A 19,460-nucleotide genomic window follows, 5' to 3' on the forward strand; every position below is an offset into this window, starting at 1 on the left:
AATAATCTCTGAACAAAATTCGACACACCGTGTGCACAAACTGTCACGCCAAATGTGCCAAAAAAGAAATGTCAAATGTTAGATCCTTCGTACCCCATCCGCGCGTAGGGATTAAAAATTATTCTGCCCCCCTTGAAAAGAGATAGACGCGAAAAAAAGAAAGAGAGAAAGAAACCATGTGAAACCGAATGAAAAATTCAATTTCAACTTTTGCGCCCTTCCTCCCCTCCCCTCCCCCTCATCCCTCCCTCCCACCATCCCCTACCTCTGATCCGCGCGCGCCGGGCATTCTTGACGTATCCAGGATCGCGAGGACTCGGAGCGCGCGAAGACGCTCGGCGTCACCTCGCCGTATAACATCACCTCTAATATCTCGCATGCCGTATCGTAAATTTTGAATAGAGATTCGCGACGAGAACTCGCGCGTCAAAGATAGATAATAAATAGCCGCGGATTGAACCGATGGGGGGGATTCCGCTACTGCAACATAAGAAGGTACCAGGCCGCTCGTGCCAGCCGTGAAGGGGAAAAAAAAAAAAAAAAAATCGTATAGTGCACACCGATCAGACGGTCAGGAAGGAGGAGGGGGGGGTGGAAGGGAGAGAGGCGATCCTTTTTTCTTCTCCGCCGTGTGCGAGTGCACGCGAAGGGAAGAAGCTTCCCGAGTGAGCTTCCCGGTGAGGTTAGTCACGGGAATCGTTTCCTTGATAGGAGGAAAAAGGAGATTCGGATATACGGGATAGGACGAGGAGGGGGAGGGGAGGGAAGAGAAGTGGCGCGACGTCGAAGATATATACCTATACTCGTGTGATTTGATCATCACTCACCCGTCGTATCCGAGGGCCCCTGGAACGGATCGAGCTTCGGCCGCTTCGGCGGAGGGCCGTCCACCAGGTGGTCGGCCATGGCTCCTCCTCCGCAGGCCTGTTATCTTTCTTCCGTAATAAACCTAACCTCTTCCTTTCCACCAAGCTCCTCGCTCTTTCCGATCGTCTGTCAATCAGCAGTAGTAGTAGTAGTAGTAGTAGTAGTAGCAGTAGCAGCGGCGGCGGCGGCGGCGCCGCATAAAGCGATAAAACTCGGGGCGCTCGTCGGCGAGCTACCTCGTTCGTTCTCTCACTAGAAGACCGTCGTCCTCGTCGGCCCCGTCGTTGCCGTCGCCGTTGCTGTCGTTACGAACACTATACTCGTAATCGTCGTCAATAATAGCGCTGCCGTCTCTTCCCTACTGCCGATGAAGCCGCGTAACAAGTTCACCGAGCCGCAATCGTATTCGCGAGCATAACAATAACAATGATAACCGCGGCGCGTGAAGCGTCCCCGTGTAGCACACTGCGGTGCACGGTCAACCATTGGGCATCGTAGGGGTTGGGGTACGTCGAACCCCGGCGGTAGGAATCCGCACGCATGCACGCACGCAAGTGAGAACAAACACCGCGCGATCCGAGTATAATAATGTCTGCTTCTGTTTCTACTCTGCTCTGCTGCTGCTGCTGCTGCTGCTCCTCACTCACTCACTCTCTCTCTCTCTCTCTCGCTCACTCTCGCTCTCTGTCTCTATACGAGATGACGAGACGGCTGCGGTGCCGCGTCGCTGGCGGGACGGCAAGATGACCGCGACAGCGACGACGGCGACAACCACTACGACGAACGGTGACGACACGACACGACACGACAAAGTCTCGACGACGAGTGCCGCTCCGATCGCCAGAGGATGAATGAGAGCGCGCGACTGTCTCTCGTCTCGTTTCGTCTCGTCTCGTCTCGTCTCGTCTCGTCACGATTCGATTCGAATCGACGAGTCGCGACACGAAGCCGAACGATCCGATCGCGCGGGATCTACTACTACCGCGGTAGCTCACCGCGCAAACTTTTCTCTCCCGACACACTGTATCTATTATCGTAAAATACACACAAATCGCGGTGTACGTGCTCCTCGCAGACGACTCGTCAAACGATTGGCTGCGCGCACGGCGCTAGCTCACGGCGACGATGTCGCTCCCGAGAGGCCCTCTGGCACCATCTTCTTCTTCTTCTTCCTCTCCTCCTCCTCCTCTTCCTCCTCTTCTATCTCTCGCCTCGGCACACTGCGACACACACGGGGCGCGCGAACCATCAGCGGGGATCGACGTTTATGCCCCCGTACATCTGTACGCGATCCAAGGACGCGAACGCGTACGCGCGTATCGGCACTGGGACGACCAACGCGCGCTCGCCACAGAAATTCGCACGGGAAACGCGATCCACCGTACCGCACGAGTCTCGGCTAACGTTGGCTAACGTAAAATGGCGGCCGCTGTTGACGACTTTTTCTACGCTTGTCAGAATATGCCCGACTCGGCGACAACGGCCGTGAATCTAGATCGCCTCCTTCATTGGCCGAGCGCGGTCACGTGACAGTCGATGAGACGCGCGCCATTGGACGAGTGGAGGCGGCGGGTACGCCGCCGCTGCTGTCACGGAAGCTTGCGCGAGAGCCTCCAAAGTGGACCGCGCTCGTTTCCGTCGCGCCGTTCGTCATGGCGTCTATTCGATACGAGATACCATCGTTTCGACGCGAGAAGCAACGGCTCGGATCCCCGAAAGAGTCTCCCTCGACAGTGAATAAATGTGATCTGGTGTCTCGTACGATTATACGATCTCCAAGATCGTGCCTGCTGCTGTCTGTCGCGTACACAAGATATACGTATCTCGGAAAAAGAGAGTGACGCGAGATGCTAATCGCAAAATCGAGAGACAGCTATCAAAATCATTTCAAATGATGTAAATAGAGAGATCTTTTTATTAATTTATACTTAATCTTTTCGAGGGCGATCTTCCGTAAAAAATAAGTTTCACGAAAATCATAATTACGTTGTATACATGTGTAATGCAAAAGTATTTATCGTTTTCGAGTCTACGTTGCATGTATTTGCGATTAGTATAAAGTTGTCTTTAATCTTGATTCATATATTAAAGTAAATATCGTGAAATTTAAATATTATAATTTTCGTATACCATATCTACTTATTTTTCGTCGCTATTAAGGAATACATTTATTCTTGTGCTATTTTAGAAAAGAATAAACAAGATTTAGATTATAAAATATGTATTTATATATATTAATATATGTAAGGGCCGTTATATATACGTTATAAAAATTAACTTTATCAAAAAAATTCACTTTTAATACTTTAATAAATATATAATCTCTAAACTTGGTCGCAATAGAGATTTAGAGCTAACGATAAATATATTTTGTCTGTATGCGATTGTATATTCTTTATTATATCTTTATCATATATAATATTCAGTTATGTAATATATACATATATATATAAGTTCAATACGTACAAATATAATAATTCAAGACAATCCACAACGCAACTAATATAGAAATGTGTATCTGAATTCGATGCTGAAATAAACATTGCCATTTATTATCGGAACTGTCAAGAACTTGTAAAATGGTTGAAAACAAAATCATTGATGGATTTTCATATGTTCTGTGGAAGTTTTGTAAGTTCTTCCTATGATTTAGAGTTTTATAAGTTCTTCCTATGATAATGAAAAATAATCATATTGACAGATTTGTAGTATATTGCCTCTTCTCATTTATTATACATGCGATATACATGCATATAGAAAGAAAAAAAAGATTAAATTATATTCAATTATATCATTATATATATATATATATATATAATTAAATTATATAATATATTTATATACAATTAGATATAATTAAATGTATATATAAAGTATTATTAAAAAGTAATTATTAAATTAAAATAATTTTATATATAAACATCTCTAATTAAAATATTAAAAAAGATTGAAGCAACTCTAAATTCATTTAAATAAATGTTGTATATATTAATTTATATATTGAAACAATTTTCTAGTTTTCTTATACACCTTATGTCATATTTGTGTACACAGAGTATCGTCGCGAAAGTAAATTGCAGTGTATGCATGCATGTATATATATATATATATATATGTATGTATGTATGCATGTGGGTGTATGTGTGGCACGCGCCATGTCATTTTTTTTTTTTAAATCTCGAATCACTTTCGCCGCCGCAATACGTCGTGCCTCGTCCCTACGGGACACTATTCGCTGGTGTTCTCTCTCTCTCTCTCTCTCTCTCTCTCTCTCTCTCTCTCTCGATTTTTCATAAGCACCGAAGGAAGAAACAAGTATCCGATAGATGATCGCAAGATGGTCGCAAAACGCGACTATCTTGCTCTCTGTCGATCGACGGGTCGTGTCGAGAGGAACGGCCGCGCGGCAGCGCTCACGGGGGGGGGGGGGGAGGGCACGTTGCGCGAGACGTAGGTGCGAACGGCACGCGACCCGACGCAAGCATCGCGCGTCGGCGTCTCCGTCTCGCTCTCGACGTTGGCTATCCTCGTCGGCCCGCAGCGGCCGCGAACGAAGATAAGCGGAAAAGAAACGGGTGAACGCTCGCGGGTAGCGCGGAGGGGACTTCGGAAATGGGACGGGAATCGGATGACGGCGTGGTAGCAGCCACCCGCTTCTCGGCTGTTCGTGACAGCGGGGCTCTCTTCGCATATATCTGTAATATATATTTTTGCAGAGGATAAGGCCGCGCAGAGATTCGCGGCCTCGCGATCAATCGACTTGCTCGGTCTTCGTAAAAAAAAAAAAGAAAAGAAAAAAAAAGCTCGTTGAGCATGAGACGAGAGCGGCGAGTAGGAGCGACGACTTGTCCTCGTCACGTGATTTTCGATCGAGAATAATCACGATGGGATAGATCGATGCGATGTAGGACTCCGTAAGGAATGAGACTTGCGCAGCGAAAGGGAAATAATCTATGCGAGCCATTATTATTATTATTATTATTATTCATTGGTTACGTAACTCCTTCGTTGTCTTCGCTCGAAACACTTCGGGCGAACCACCGAATACACGCAGTTCCGAAGCGTTCTCTCTCTCTCTCTCTCTCTTTTTCTCTTTCTCCTGCTTGCCTGTTCACGCCGCATGAATTCAGGAAAAGTGTAATCGATCGTTACCCCGCGTGTATACGCGTATACGGCCGTTCGCTAAGCACGCTCCGGTCGCTTCGTAGTCTACGATTTATGTCGTGTCGCGTACGACCGCGCGAGGTGCATCGACCCATCTCTCTTTCGGTTTATCGCGATGCACGCGTACACGCTCGCGTATTTGTATGCACGTTTAAGCCGTCTTCCTCCCTTTTCTCCCCTCGCCGCTTGACATTAACGAAAAAAAACTTAATTAAAATATTATACAGGGTGTCGCGCGCGCTATTGCACTCATTCATGTCTGCATCATTTTAGGGGTAACATTCCAAAATGTCCTCTCCGAGGAACATTTTACTCAATGACCATTTTCAATACGGTTTTTTTTCTTGTTCTCTCCCTCCCCCCCCCCCCCCCTCTCCCAGCGTTTTCGATTAAATCCGAGTCAACTTCTGTATCGAGTAAAGATTTTCCTCGAATAGGATGTTTTTTGGAACATAATCTTAAAAAATTATTTATGCTCTTGGTCACCAATATCGAAGTTTATGACAAAAAAGAAAATAATAATCGATTATTCATGTTTTCAAAATCAGAATAACGACGTTCATCGATGATAGATAAGAAAATGGAACGGCGATCATCGATATATCACAAACGGTAGTAGCATCAATTATCATCTCGTTTCTTTGAAGAAGAAAAATTTCGATCGAAAATTAGATAAGAATCACGAAAGCTCTTTCGATCTTTAAAAATCGACAATAAAACGCAAGTATATATATAATATATATGATAAAAACAATTAGATTGAAAAAAGCCAAATACGACACGAAGTTTTAGAGATCCTTACCAAAAAGTTTTGGTAATGAAATTCCATTTAATATTCTGCTTGTTATAGATTAATTTATATCTCATATTTAAACAAAACAAACTTTTGAATTTAATGGGAATCGTATTACTTATTCATTTTCTCCCGAGCCTTTTCAGAAAAAGATATTTCTTTAAATTAAAAAAAAAAAAAAAAATTGTAGAGAGCTTTATTCTTCCACACACAATAATTACTTTTCCAAAATAACGTATGATTATATAATTCTTATAGGAGGAAGAAAATAGCTGAATGTAAAGACTGTTGGTAAAATGATACGTATATATGTACACAATGTGTGGTGATCCTAAAATGAATCGTATCCATGTTTGCGTCCGATCATCATATGAAGAAGAACGGCCACTATTTTCACTCAGCTTCGTACCGTTGATATCGCTAGTAACGCGATAAGGAGAGAAAACTTTCGTAATCACTTATTACCGATACATTCTTTCTCAATGCGTCATCGATTCACGAAATAAATAGAATTAAGAACTATTATAAAATCTTTATTATATCGGTTGTAAAATGCTCGCGAATCAACGAATTCTCCGATCTATAATTGAAAATGATTTAAAAACCGTAATGTTCTCGAATGTTTAAATTGTTGAAAATTATATAATATTATACATTCTCTATGTATCCCAGTACATCCAGTATAAGAAATTACATTTGAATTAGGATTATATATTTCGATTAAAATGCACGCGTGCGCGGAATAAATAATCTAAATTAATCATTGAAGATGAAAAATATATACTTGTTCGTAAAAAAAAAAACATTCAAATATGATATATTTACATTCTCCTATGAAAAAGAATCATTCTATTATATATTTCTCTCTTCCTCTCGATATATTTTAAATACATAAAAATCCAAAGATACTGAAAAGATAAAATCAAAAATCTTATTTTGAGAGAAATAGATTTTAAACTTTTATCTTGTCTTTATATTCGGAAAGCTATATCGGGAATCGGTAGAGTTGTGTATTTCAAAACATTTTTCTGTAAGATGAAACAACAGTTTTAATAACATTTTGGAATAATTTATAATGTGTTCCTGTTCTAGCCACCGCTTTAATTAACAGAAAGCCTCGCCTTCTATTAAAATGTATGTCGATCGAGCATCGATCCTTTGCGTCGCCGCACAAGGGAAATTAAAAAAGAGATGTTCATTTAATACCACGAAACGATGACGTGAGGGGCGCGTAATCTTGACGCGGTGCATCAGATTGAAGAAACAAGGTAGATTCTTGCTCGAGCTGAGATCGGCGCGCGTCGCGTATTCCAAAAAGACTATTACCACGAGGTGAGATAAACGCCCAACCGGCTGGTATCTGTAAATCAAACATGTCCCTGTTCCCTCTCTCTTTTTCTCCTGTATCCGAGAAATGTTAAAAAATTTTATTTTTGTCATTTTGTGTACGTTCTTCTCTATAACACAAAAATTTTTTTTTCATACAACAGTGTTTTTTTTTTTTTTTTTAAATAAAGAATGGAAGAGAGTGTATTTTATAATTTATGTACATTGTAATCAAACTGTATGTAATTGTATGCGCTCTTGCTATTCAATTGATATAAACAATAATAAAACTTTATTTGCCATAATTATATCTAATACTATATCTAATCATGATAAGTTATATACACCATGTTCATGTAATTAACAGAATGTGTAGTATACAATAAATAATTTTCTTACTTTTTAAATGCCAACAAGATATAAAATACAATTCGATGTTTACACATTATATATTGACGAAATTTTAAATTATGCAGGGAATGCATGCAAACTCTTTATATATATGTGGAAATATATATGTGTAACATAGCTCTAATTTATCTTTATTCACATAAACTTATTTAGATATATAACTCTATCTACCAAAACCATGTTTTTATTGTATTTTATCGTAGTGAACAAATCATCAGCGTTAATAAATTGATACTCTGTAAAATTTGTGCCTCTTTATTGAGAGGCAACATTACACAGAAGTACGCAAATACAATTCACCGTACTCTCTTGTAGCTATAACAAAATTATATATGGCTAAAATCTATAACAGAAATTTTATATATTGATTATTTGATATATTTGAGATTATTTTCATGTATATAAAAGAAATTATTAGATTTTATATGCATTTTATATATCCGCTTTTTAGTATTGTTTTAGCAATTAAAAATTTTGCATAAAAAATATACAATTTGAAATGGCTCTTCTTATTTGACATAAATGAGAAAGCTTTTCATATTGCGACGCTACATTTTTTACCATGCAATAATTATAAATCTGGGGGGCTCAATTGTATTAAAAATATAACAAATATATAACTTAATCCAATTAATAAGCGGTAATCAGAAATTTATTCACAAGCGAGTTGCTTCAAAATGTATGTTTTGAATGTATGACTATTCGGTGCTATAATTTTTATAAATCACGGAATTGCCTAAACGCGGCATAAACATATTCTATAGATAAACTTAAAGCTAAAACTCCAAATGCATGTCAGAAATTTTATCATACTGCTATTCTCATATGGATATACAATGTGTATCGTTACTGCACATTACACAGCAAGATACAACTAATTCAATAAAAAAACATTTACAATGGAATATATACTATTTTGTTACTTGCCATTGATTTAGCATTTGCTTAGCATTCTGTAGAAAATTTTTTGTACATATATAAAAACATTAAAAGACACGAGAGAACATCTATTCTGATCAGAAGTTAGATGTTCAAATAAAGTCTTCGCATGTAACCACCAGCTTTTTTCAAAATGTTTATATACTTGCAACTCTCTCGATTAAAAGCCAGGATTTCGCCTTTTTATCCGATTATCGTTATGAAGTAATAAAATATTCGGTTGAACGTCCAGAAATGTATTCATGAGCGATAATTTCAAAAATTTCTGTAATAACAGTGTGTGCGTAATGTGCTTTCGAAAAAGTTCTGCCTCCAATGTACAATGATGTGGTCAATCGCTCTTTGATTTTCCCGCAGTCTCACTATGATCGCTTTTTGTTTCCGTTTCATAGCTCTCCAATTTTGTTTCAGTCTCCTGTTGGCTACCCTCATCCTCTTCGTCCGAATAATTTGTGGGTGCTTCGCCAGGCTTTAATAATTTTCCGACGTAATCGTACCTCTCTGTAAAAAAAAGGGGAAAAAAATAAATAAAAAGAACAAGTTATATATATAACATTATTTGATCGTGACTAAGTATTTAAACTCCTGCGTTATCTTCATAAGGTAAAATGGAGGTATGTAATAAAAAAATCCTTGAACCATAGTCTCATTCATTATTCACGAGATTCAAAGTGATTGTGCTTTGACTTAAATAGAATTTATTGCTTGAAATGATAATGAAGTATAAAGAAGTATAAAGAATTATGTTTATATGTAAACTTTAGAAATTTACCTCTCGTATATCTTATTGATAACATATTTACATAAAAATATATTGCATTAATGTACTCATTAATGTTAATGTCGTATCTACCTTTTTATCCACTTTTTACATTTGTACAAATGGCATTACAAAGCAATTCTATTAGTATGTGCCAAGTCACTCACCTTTAAATTGTTCTTCCCATTCATTGATAGAATTCATTTCCGTAGTATTCAAATCGCTTAAATCATCATATTGATCTGTCGCTGCATCTACCGCAAATCTTGCTAGTGCCCTGCTGGCATCTCGACCGCCAAACGCTTCATATGGTCCACCTGGTGTGAAAGAAGTAATGATACACAAATTCTCTAAAAAATTATTGCTAATTTACATGAATAAAGGGCATATAATCGGCTTCTCGTTATTTTAATCAGAGATTATCAACGATATGAAAAACGCAAAACAAATTTGAAAATTCTACAAATTATTTTATATACGCGATTACATGATGTCTTGTATCTATCAATAGCTTTATCATTTTATTTGATCGGCTTATCAAGATTCAGCGAAAACGATTTCACAGTTTCTGACGATATATTCTTCCATTATATATATTTAGGTAAGATTTTCTTTCCTTGTATACATCAGGAGGAACAAGATAAACCGCTATCATCGTTACCGGTGCAATTTTATTTTTACGCGCGCACGATGATATCATCGCGGGCGTTCCTTCGCATCGCAAGCTAATAAAAATGTCCGTAATAATAAAGTGCGCTAAAGAAAGACGGAAAATCTCTCAAATTGATTCGTACAGGCTCGAGAAACTTGAGCTTGATCTCCACCAGTGTGAGAGATCAACGGCGATTCCAAGAGGAGGGGAAAAAAAAAAATGATCGTCGACGTGTAGCCTCGAAGCTTACCAGGGCCGTAAAACTTGGAGCCTCTGGTGACGTCGTAGACGCTGCCGTTGACGGCGACCAATATCCGGCCGTCCGGACCTTTGCCATCGTACTTGGTCAGTTCCTCGATCGCGAAGTCGCGTCGTAGCTTGGGCAACTTCTTCACCTCAAGCACGGGCTCCTCGGTCTTCGCGCGGCTCTTGACGATCTTGTAGACGAGGATGGCGATCACGCCCACCAGGGCGAGATTTACCGGGCTCTTGACGATCTCGGCGATGAAGCTCGACAGAAACTGCGGCTGCTGTTCCTGAGTGGTCGCAGCAGCCGGCGAGCCGCTCTTCTCGGCCATCTTGACGAGAGCGACCTGTCCCAGCGGGCGAGAAGAGGCCGCCGAAAAAGACGAGAGGTTACGCGAACGGGAGGTCGCGCGCCGATCGAATGACGGTGTCCCCGACTTCTCGCTATAACAATATATGTATATATAAACGCGTACTATGCGAATGCGTTTGCCGACGACGCGTCTCGATACGATACGGAAACAACAGCGACGATAGCAATTCACGATCGGCGAGGAGTCGCAGACTAAAATGATTAATGATGCAGAGTAGGCGCCGTACGACTCGTGCTGACTCCGAGGACCGTATGACTCGCTTGCGCCACGATAATCCCACGTCAAGATGTCAAGTCGCGTCGTATACGCACAGAACAACCACGGAACGGTTTCACGATTCACGTCGCTACGCTATATACTATTCTACGTGGCCGTACTGTGATCTGTGATGTGATGATAATGTCCCAGGGCTGTACACACTGAGAGACGTCGGCGATCATCTCCCCCGAAGATTTTCGCGCACGATCAAGCTGGAGATTACCACCCGATAAGCAGACAATATTTTTGAAAATGTTCTTCAAAATTTTTGAAAAACGTTTCTATAAATATTACAATAATTAGGGTTAAGTCCCCTTTTGATGATTAAAAAGATGTTTATATTAACATTTGCTATTTCAAACGAATATTTCATGTAAAATAAATAATTAATAAACATTAAATAAATATTATTTTTACAATCAGTTGTATAACGTACAATTAAAATGAACAGTAAATATTAAAAATATATTTAAAAAATATATTGCCTGCTCATTGGACACTCGAAAAAGATGCGCCAACTATAGTAGAATATTTTCAATAAAAATTATTTACAAATGAAAATTTCTCTCTTCACATTATGTATGTGATTTCGCGTTATGCAGATTTATAATGTAAATAATATATATGTAATATATTCTATATATATATATATATATATATTTACATCATGGTAGGATTCAATTGTAAACTTTTTAATCGTTGATGATGCAATTTTGTTTTAATGCTGACGATATTCATCGGTTTCGATACCGCAATACACGATATCTCTACTGTATACACATAATATATAGTTTACAAATAAATACGTGCATTTTTCCGCATCTATATTTCATATATATTTTCGTCGTTACATAGTAGTAAGTTTAAACGATCATGCGTCTATAATTTGAATAATCTCGCTGTAAATCGTTATCAGCTTATACGCATATTCATAATTATTGTTGGCTTTTTTCCGCAAATGTACCGTTTCCTGCTTTTTTTTTTCTTCAGAGTGAGAATGTGAGAAAGCAGTTATTTCGCGAAGGAAAAGTAATGGCTGATTACGAGTCGACCAGAGTTCTGGTATTTCCTATGGTTTAGGGGCTTAGAATTTTAAAATAAAATGGAAAAATTGCGCACCTATTTTATTATCATGCGATCTATCTCATATTGAGATAATATCTCAACATGTATGCATATATCTATCTGCGAAATATCTATCCAACAGAATTGACAAGAAAAACAAGTCATCATATCCGTCGATTCTTCAAAGTCATGCTACGCAAAGTCACGTGTTACCGATATGCTCCGCAATGCGAGAATTTCTTACCATTAGGTTAGGTTAATTATCACGAGAACGAATATGTTATGATGATTACGATGAATCGTTCTTGATTTCTTTTTTGTTTTACGTAATGTAAAACTTGCGAAATGTAGCTTCTTATTTGCTAATCTAATCTCTGAGATTTCCCGCAGAAAAATTGTTATATATGATATCGACATACACACACACACACACACACACACACACACACAAAACATTAATTGACAATATTACAAATATTAATATTTGCTTCATATTCTGTTATTGCGTCTATTTGTCCCCGAGTCAATCGTTTTATTTCACGTTTTAATGGCAATTATTCTATATTAAAATGCAGCTTGCATGACGCAAATAACACTGGTTCTTTTATATTCTATATGATACATTTTTATATTACTAATGTAAAATCTATATACTTGTACTCAAATAAATTGTACTTGTAGTGGACGGCACTGTTACATCGAGAATACTGACGCTTTATCGTTTCCACAACTCAATCAGAATATTTACTATTTACTATTCCTATTATATTTGCAAATTTTAATTGTTTTCGTGATTATATTGTATTCATCTAAGACATATGATAATAACAAGGCACCTTTGATTTGTGCAGTAAGTAGATAAATAGCTATTAGCAAACATCTATAAAATAATATTTGTTCCCTAGTTTGTGTAAATTATAAATTTTCTCTATACACCAATAAAAGATGTGATTTTATGTTTAAATATGTAAAAATTACGCCTTCTTCTCCTGATAGTCGAGATACGGATGGATATCAGTGATAGATGATACCATTTCAGGATTAACTCTCTCGGAGCACATAGGACAAGTTTCTTCAGACTCAACAATCCTATTGCATACATTACGAGTAATTATAAGCACTTTTATTGTTTTTCTTACTATATGTGCAATATTTACCTTAGAAATTCACTTCTGATGGCTGGAAAATCACACTGGGGGCATATTGTGAAATCATCCTCCACAATATGTCGTCCCTATAAATAAATATGGTAATGATAAAAATTAAAAAAAAAAAAAAAAAAAAAAAATGTATATTTTAAAAAAATTTTTAAAAAGCAATGTAATAAAATTTTACCGTTGCGATGCAAAAAGGTATGGTATTTTTACATTTATCACAGGTTATTTCAGTCTCGGGAAGTCTACTCTTGCAGTATGGGCACGGTGTGAGAGGTTCATCCTCATTTTCGATATCTTTCGTTCTTGGTGCTTTTCTCACGATCGCCTCAATCTTTTTACTATACTTTGCGTCTATTTGTCCCCGATACTCGGGACGCATCAGCATAGCTGCGAAATTAAAAGCTGCGTTTTTCAAGCCCGCTCTATGGCATTCTATGACAGTCGAAGTTAATATCGGTACGATATCTAAAAAATATAAATTATCATATATAAAAGTCGAGCATCAATTCATTTGTGTTAATTGGTATTACTTTTTTCATACTAACGTGAGGGAAATTTCGATATATTGTTAGCTACTCTGATCAACATCCAGGCACCTCGTAAATGATCGCTTCTTTTCACGTGTAATCTCACCAGAATATAAGAATGCAAGAGTCTCAAATTGGTCTGCATCTCTAAAGGTATTGTAATTTTGTTCCTCTTCAATTCTTGATACATTCCAAATAGAACATCATGAGCGTTTCTATAGTTGCCTGAAATTGGGAAAAAAAAGGAAATTAAAAAGATTAAAAAAAGAAATTGGAAATTAAGAAAAAAGATTACTATGCAACGTTATACATTTTTAATTAATATGTACCATTAATTTGCTCCTCGTTTGCAATTATAATCGCTGTTTTAGCCGCTTCTTTATATTGTTTTCTAGCCATGTATAATCGAAACAAATATTTTGGATCCTGAAATATAAAATATATATAAATTTACATAAATTACATTTAATGTAGCCACTTATATATATTTATTTCTAGAAAGAAAATTCAAAAATAGCGGTTTAAAAAATACTTATATCCTTGATATTTATATTTAGCTATTTGAATATAATAGTAAGTAATTATAATAGTAACCTTTGGTAATCCATCGCTACCTAGTAGAAAATCTATTAATTGATTAGCTAATTTATCATCCTTAGAGGATGCGACAGTGTCTATGGCATAAGTGATTGCTCTGTCATCATCCGGAGCCAGCTGTGCAGCTTTTAATAAATGTCGCAAAGCCTAAAAATATTACTCACTCATTATCATTAATTATACATTTACATAACCAGAAATGAAATATTCCAAACTTACTTTCTGATACTCTTTAGCATGGAAATAATACTTTCCAGCTAAGAGATTGTTTTTTTGTGACTCAAAATGCATAGCAAGACTTCTAAAATCTTCTTTACGAACATTAGTATCATCAATTGTATTCACCAAAATCTCTCCATACAATTCCATTTTACCATGTTGATTAGCTAATTGAAAAGCTTCGTCGTGACAATTCGATAAAATTAGGAATTTAATAGCTGAATTATAATCATTCATCTTTTGAAAATATCTTGCAACCATTTTTGCACCTTCTATACTTTTAGTTTCTTGAACAACTTCAACACTGCGAGCTGTATAAATAGAATAATAATCAAGTATGTTATTTAAATATTAACGTTTTTTATTAAAATATATTTTATATATAGAGAAATAAACAAGATATATTTACCAGGATTATTTAAATGTTCCAGATTAATTCTGATTATGTTATCGTAATCCTTGGCGGTTTCATATGCTTTGGCAGCTTCCTCATATTTACCTTCCGACTCTTTGGCTTTAGCATATTGTATGTTAATTTTTGCCGACGATATTTGCGGCAAGAGTTGTCCCACTTTGTGCCAATTCTTCAACTTTATATATGCAGAGGCAGCTTTGTCGAAATAGTCAGCCTTTTCGTATAATTGCGCAGCCTCGCTAAATTGCTAAAAGTATGTATACATTTATGCAACAGCAAGATGTAATTAATTTTTTGAGATCTAACATAAATACACATAGGACAAATAATACCTTCATTGATTCTAAAATCTCTGCACATTCCCTCCTTAGCAATCTTGAACTTTCATTATCCATGGCTATCCCGACGCCTTTTCTACTATCGCCGCATCTTATAGACATTCTCGCTATTCCTGCTAAACATTGACTTCGATGAAAAGAATTTTGTGCAGCCAAAATAGATAAAGTATTGTTGTCGACTAGACCACGTTCGTAGTTTGTCAAAGCTGTTGGATAGTTTCCTCTATATAAAAAGATATTTTTGTTGAACAATAATTTGCAATATACGACAACATTATTATAACATACATGTTTCTAAAATATTTTGTTAAAAATAGCTAAATGATTATTATGCATTATTGCTATGAAAAATCTTATTTGTTTTTAATCACTTTTTGAAATAATGGCATACATTTAATAGAATTTGTAAATCTTACGTAAACTCCAACTGTTGGGCGTATTCTTTAGCGATAAAAGGAATTTCGTCGGGTTTTAATTTCTGCGCCAGACTTAATGCTTGTTCCCATTGCATTAAATCTCTCCTTAGATACAAGGCTTGCACAGGTTCGGAAGATTGTAGAAAATACTTTTCGGCTTCGTTATAATTTCCTAATAGTATACAAGCATGGCCACATAATAGTGCTAATTCGTCTATATTCTCCATCTTTTGTAATGCCCATACCATCGAAACATCTTCGATTTGTCGATATACGCGAATGGCTATGTGTATACAAGTTAAGCATTTTATAATGTCAGTAATAAAAATATGAAATTAAGTATATATATTGCCATCTTACCAATTTCAATATTTAAATTTGAAATAGCACTTTGCCCCAATGTTAGCCATGCATCTTTTTCATTTAATTTCTCACAACTATTCCATGCTTGTTGAAATCTAAAATATAGATATGAATTTTTTGAAATATTTCATACAAGTTTCTTTTCTTTTAATTACAAATCGTATAATTCTTACCGTCTACACAGAATATGATTATTTAGAATTTCACTAATTTTTTTTGATTCCACAATATTCCCTATATCTTCGTGGGAAGCTAATGTTATTTGTATTAACTTGCTACCTATTGTACTCAATGTAACTTCTCCAGAATACATTAGTAAAGGCACTGAGTCTGATGACAACTTTGTTGTATTTATTTTTACTACTTTCGTACCTGATAAGTTATATATACATAATTAAATAACTAGATACACACATATATATGAGATATCATAATAATAATGTATAATAATCAGTTAATTTACTTACCCTCAACACAGTATTTTACAAAAATATATGTTACAATAATGCTTTTGTTATATATTGCAAATATAGCACGTTCGAATATATTTTGATCCCAGAGAATACTGTCAATGTTATCAGGACAATCAGGCACTGCAATGGCCACTTCATTTATAGGGTCAAACACATAAGCATCCGACTTATTGTCGATGAAACACAATTGTGTTCCATTAGCATCCAAATATAACTCTTTTATTCCATTGTTATGTATAAATTCAGTACATTGATTAAACGTTTCCAAATAAAAATACACAATATGACCCATCTAAAAGTTTAAAAATAATGCATTAATTTTTGTAAATTTATAACCAATTATTCAATATTATCTCAAAGTTTTTAATCTCAAGTTGACTTACATCATTACCGTAAACCAAAAAATCCGAACAGAGAGCGTGACACGTTATTCTACTATCAGAGTTTGAATCTGGGAACATTTTTGTATCTTTCCCGCTGTTTATTAACGCTTCATCAGATTTAATCTGTGTATAAAATAAATCAGTAAAAAATCATTTTATGACTTTCGTTATTAATTCAAAATTCATGATTACCGAATGCAACTGTAATTTTCCGTCAAATAACGTGGATACATAGATCTCGTTTAAACGTATACTATCTATTGTCGCCAAATAATCTCTCTCGAAATGTATTTTGTTATAATGGTTTATAGATAAATCCCAAAAGAGAGCTCTATTATTTAATCCAACTGCTAAATGTATTGGACCCACTGCCAATACCGCCGGTTCTATTATAGTATTAATTATTTGCGGGCTTGGTTTGTCCTGAAAAAATAAATCCCTATGAAGAAAACTTTATCTTGTCACTTTATATCTTATTAAATCTTATTAAAAATCTTATTGATACCTTATCTAATATATAAAGATGTACAGTCACTTCCATTAAACTTGTTAATAATGCTATCCTATTACCACACACGCTAGTTAATTTCGGTATTTCTATCAAATATATCAATATATTGCCGATGTAAGTCACAACCGCCAGCATTGTTCCATCTGTTGACCATTCGATACTGCTAATTCCATTTTCGCCGGTCACCGAAATCAATGTATCCGTTTCCTCGAGATTCTGCAAACTGTGTACTTTTAAAGTATTATCACCGCAAGTAGCTACTTTTCCAGCTACTTGACTCAATGCGATATCCGTCAAAGAATCCCTGTGGTTCTTAATTTGAAATAATTCTTGACCAACTTCCTTTATGTGTGTTGATATCGCTATAAAGAAACCAGCCTCGAATCCTACTAATATATAACCATCCCCATACCTGTAAAATAGAAATATACATACATTATTAATATGGTGTATTAGAAAAAAATATTGTATTGCTTTCTGTAATATTGTATTGCTTAATAAAAAAATAAATAAATAGTTACCACTTGTAAGTTACAATTGATCCGTAACGTTTCTGAAAAGCTAATTCAATAGGATTTTCTGGATCCAAAATGTTGTACAAAAACAATGTCGTTTTGCTGACAATAAGGGATACCTACATATTTTTACATATATAAAATAAACAGATTCATGTAAATATTTTCTAAATGTTTTTGATAATAAACGTTTCTAAAGTCATATACCGTGTTTTCTCCACCTATCCTATGATCCATCTTCATCTCACTAAATTGTATATGAGATGGATCACCCTGAAGAACTATCTCTCGGCGAGTATCTCCTTCGCTCGTGCTGATAGTTAAAACCTTGTCCTCACTTGCCAAGGCAAGAAGACCATCTATTGACCATGCGCCACATAAGATACGCTTTTTATGTTTTCCCAAGATAGGTATCCTTCTACATTATGCAATAGAGACTAATTAAATAAAATTAAGTATTTTATAATATATTACATAAATATTTTGTTGACAGTCTAATCATACTTGACATTTATATGATCATAAAGCACCAGATTTCCCTTCTGTGTTCCTATTGCTAGCAAACAGCTCTTCTTTGCCCACATCATACAGGTCAACCCATCTCTTACACCAGAGTCTATCTGAGATTTTTTGCCAGTTGTGGCATCCCATAAAATTATAACTGATGAATTCTGCGATATTATTGCTAGCAAATCTCCGTCCGAGTCCCAACCAAAGCCAATGCATAATCCAGAAATTTGTATTCGTTCCTGAATATCTCCTTGTCGATCAAAAATGGCAACTGTACAATCGCAACCTGTTGTGGCTAGATGTGTACTATTTCCAGGACGCCAAGCACTATAGACATTGCCCGTGCCATGAGGTTGGTCTAGTCGATAAAGGATCTGTCATTGTATATGTAAAATTAAATATCTTTTTATATAATAGAAAAGAGAACACAGAGTAAAACAAACTTTAGTTTGTGCATAGTGAGTAGATTAAAAGAAACGATCAGAAATGTATATTTAATAATCGAAATGGATTTTTCTCTTTTTATCACGTTAATATTTTTATTATATAATTTTATTCTATAATAATTACATATAGAATGCAATTGTCAATGCCACATAACCTACCTTCTCCGACATTATAGCGCGGAGAATTTGGTTTTGACGGAGAAATTAATCAGTCTGTGTATTTAAATAACATCTCTATATATTATTACGATGTGCATAGCTGAAATATTGATTTATTAGTCAGTGCCATCTCCTTGTACCGACATACCTCATACATCGGCCATATTGTTTACCTTTGTAGATTGCTCTTTTTAGCTGAACTGGAATAAAATGAGACAGATATATATCTACAAGTTAGAAAGGAAGAGAGGAAAAACGAATATGCAAATGAGAAGTACAGCTAAAAAGATCAAACACCTGTGATCAGTTCAAATTCGATGAATTAAATTACTTTATCACAGTATAGGCAGCGTAGTTCGAAAAACATAAACGTTCACCATAAAAAATTTAATTTGTTTTGTAAAAAAAAAAAAACTTTTCTTTTTAATGAAATGTGTAAAGGAAAAGATTTATAAAAAGCACTTGAAATTATCAAATATATTATTCATTCTATCATAGAAGAGTAAAACGATACCAGGAATGATAAATGTAAAGAATTGTGCGTGCATACAGAGTTTTTTGTTTATTAAAATATAT

The 19,460-nt window shown here is 36.1% G+C and overlaps 3 protein-coding genes and 1 long non-coding RNA gene across 16 annotated transcripts in view; 1 reads left to right on the forward strand and 3 right to left on the reverse strand.

The window, feature by feature from the left end:
• The window catches only part of LOC138940454 (histone lysine acetyltransferase CREBBP), a 23,604-nt gene extending 21,275 nt beyond the window's left edge, over positions 1 to 2,329 (reverse strand). For 11 of the 12 annotated variants that reach the window (XM_070309471.1, XM_070309442.1, XM_070309419.1 and 8 more), the window contains exon 1: positions 828 to 2,328. In XM_070309471.1, the coding sequence (XP_070165572.1) occupies positions 828 to 906 (79 nt within the window). In that variant the 5' untranslated portion in view covers positions 907 to 2,328. Of the gene's footprint in view, positions 1 to 827 lie in introns of all 12 variants that reach the window. The other variant, XM_070309373.1, reaches the window with a different exon arrangement.
• Positions 1,885 to 7,555, forward strand: LOC138940525 (uncharacterized). Its single transcript, XR_011448008.1, has 4 exons — positions 1,885 to 2,763; positions 5,580 to 5,751; positions 6,083 to 6,274; positions 6,917 to 7,555. It is a non-coding gene; the product is annotated as an uncharacterized lncRNA (long non-coding RNA).
• A 1,165-nt stretch (positions 7,556 to 8,720) lies between these two features.
• On the reverse strand, positions 8,721 to 10,940 carry Msbp (membrane steroid binding protein). The gene is made up of 3 exons (XM_070309506.1): positions 10,163 to 10,940; positions 9,428 to 9,577; positions 8,721 to 9,001 (listed from the first exon to the last, which is right to left on the reverse strand). The coding sequence occupies exons 1-3, from the start codon at positions 10,488 to 10,490 to the stop codon at positions 8,832 to 8,834; spliced, it is 648 nt and encodes a 215-aa protein (XP_070165607.1). The 5' UTR covers positions 10,491 to 10,940; the 3' UTR covers positions 8,721 to 8,831.
• Oseg6 (intraflagellar transport protein Oseg6) lies at positions 10,512 to 19,040 on the reverse strand. Of its 2 annotated transcripts, none has more exons than XM_070309484.1 (21): positions 18,885 to 19,040; positions 18,274 to 18,653; positions 17,977 to 18,187; positions 17,776 to 17,888; positions 17,249 to 17,666; positions 16,936 to 17,166; positions 16,744 to 16,866; positions 16,355 to 16,652; positions 16,061 to 16,259; positions 15,885 to 15,982; positions 15,525 to 15,807; positions 15,103 to 15,331; positions 14,765 to 15,017; positions 14,356 to 14,666; positions 14,134 to 14,283; positions 13,869 to 13,965; positions 13,558 to 13,764; positions 13,191 to 13,477; positions 13,013 to 13,089; positions 12,510 to 12,944; positions 10,512 to 10,602 (listed from the first exon to the last, which is right to left on the reverse strand). In XM_070309484.1, exons 1-20 carry the CDS (start codon positions 18,894 to 18,896, stop codon positions 12,830 to 12,832), a joined length of 4,092 nt encoding a protein of 1,363 aa, XP_070165585.1. In that variant the 5' UTR covers positions 18,897 to 19,040; the 3' UTR covers positions 10,512 to 10,602; positions 12,510 to 12,829. The 2 variants fall into 2 exon arrangements, with proteins under 2 accessions (XP_070165585.1, XP_070165595.1); XM_070309494.1 differs by having other exon boundaries at positions 10,514 to 10,602; positions 12,531 to 12,944.
• Between the last annotated feature and the right edge of the window lie 420 nt (positions 19,041 to 19,460).

The sequence above is a fragment of the Polyergus mexicanus genome, unplaced genomic scaffold (assembly GCF_030449975.1).
Source record: "Polyergus mexicanus isolate NDT 795.1 unplaced genomic scaffold, iyPolMexi1.0 SCAF_2, whole genome shotgun sequence".
Classification (NCBI taxonomy): Eukaryota; Metazoa; Arthropoda; class Insecta; order Hymenoptera; family Formicidae; genus Polyergus; species Polyergus mexicanus.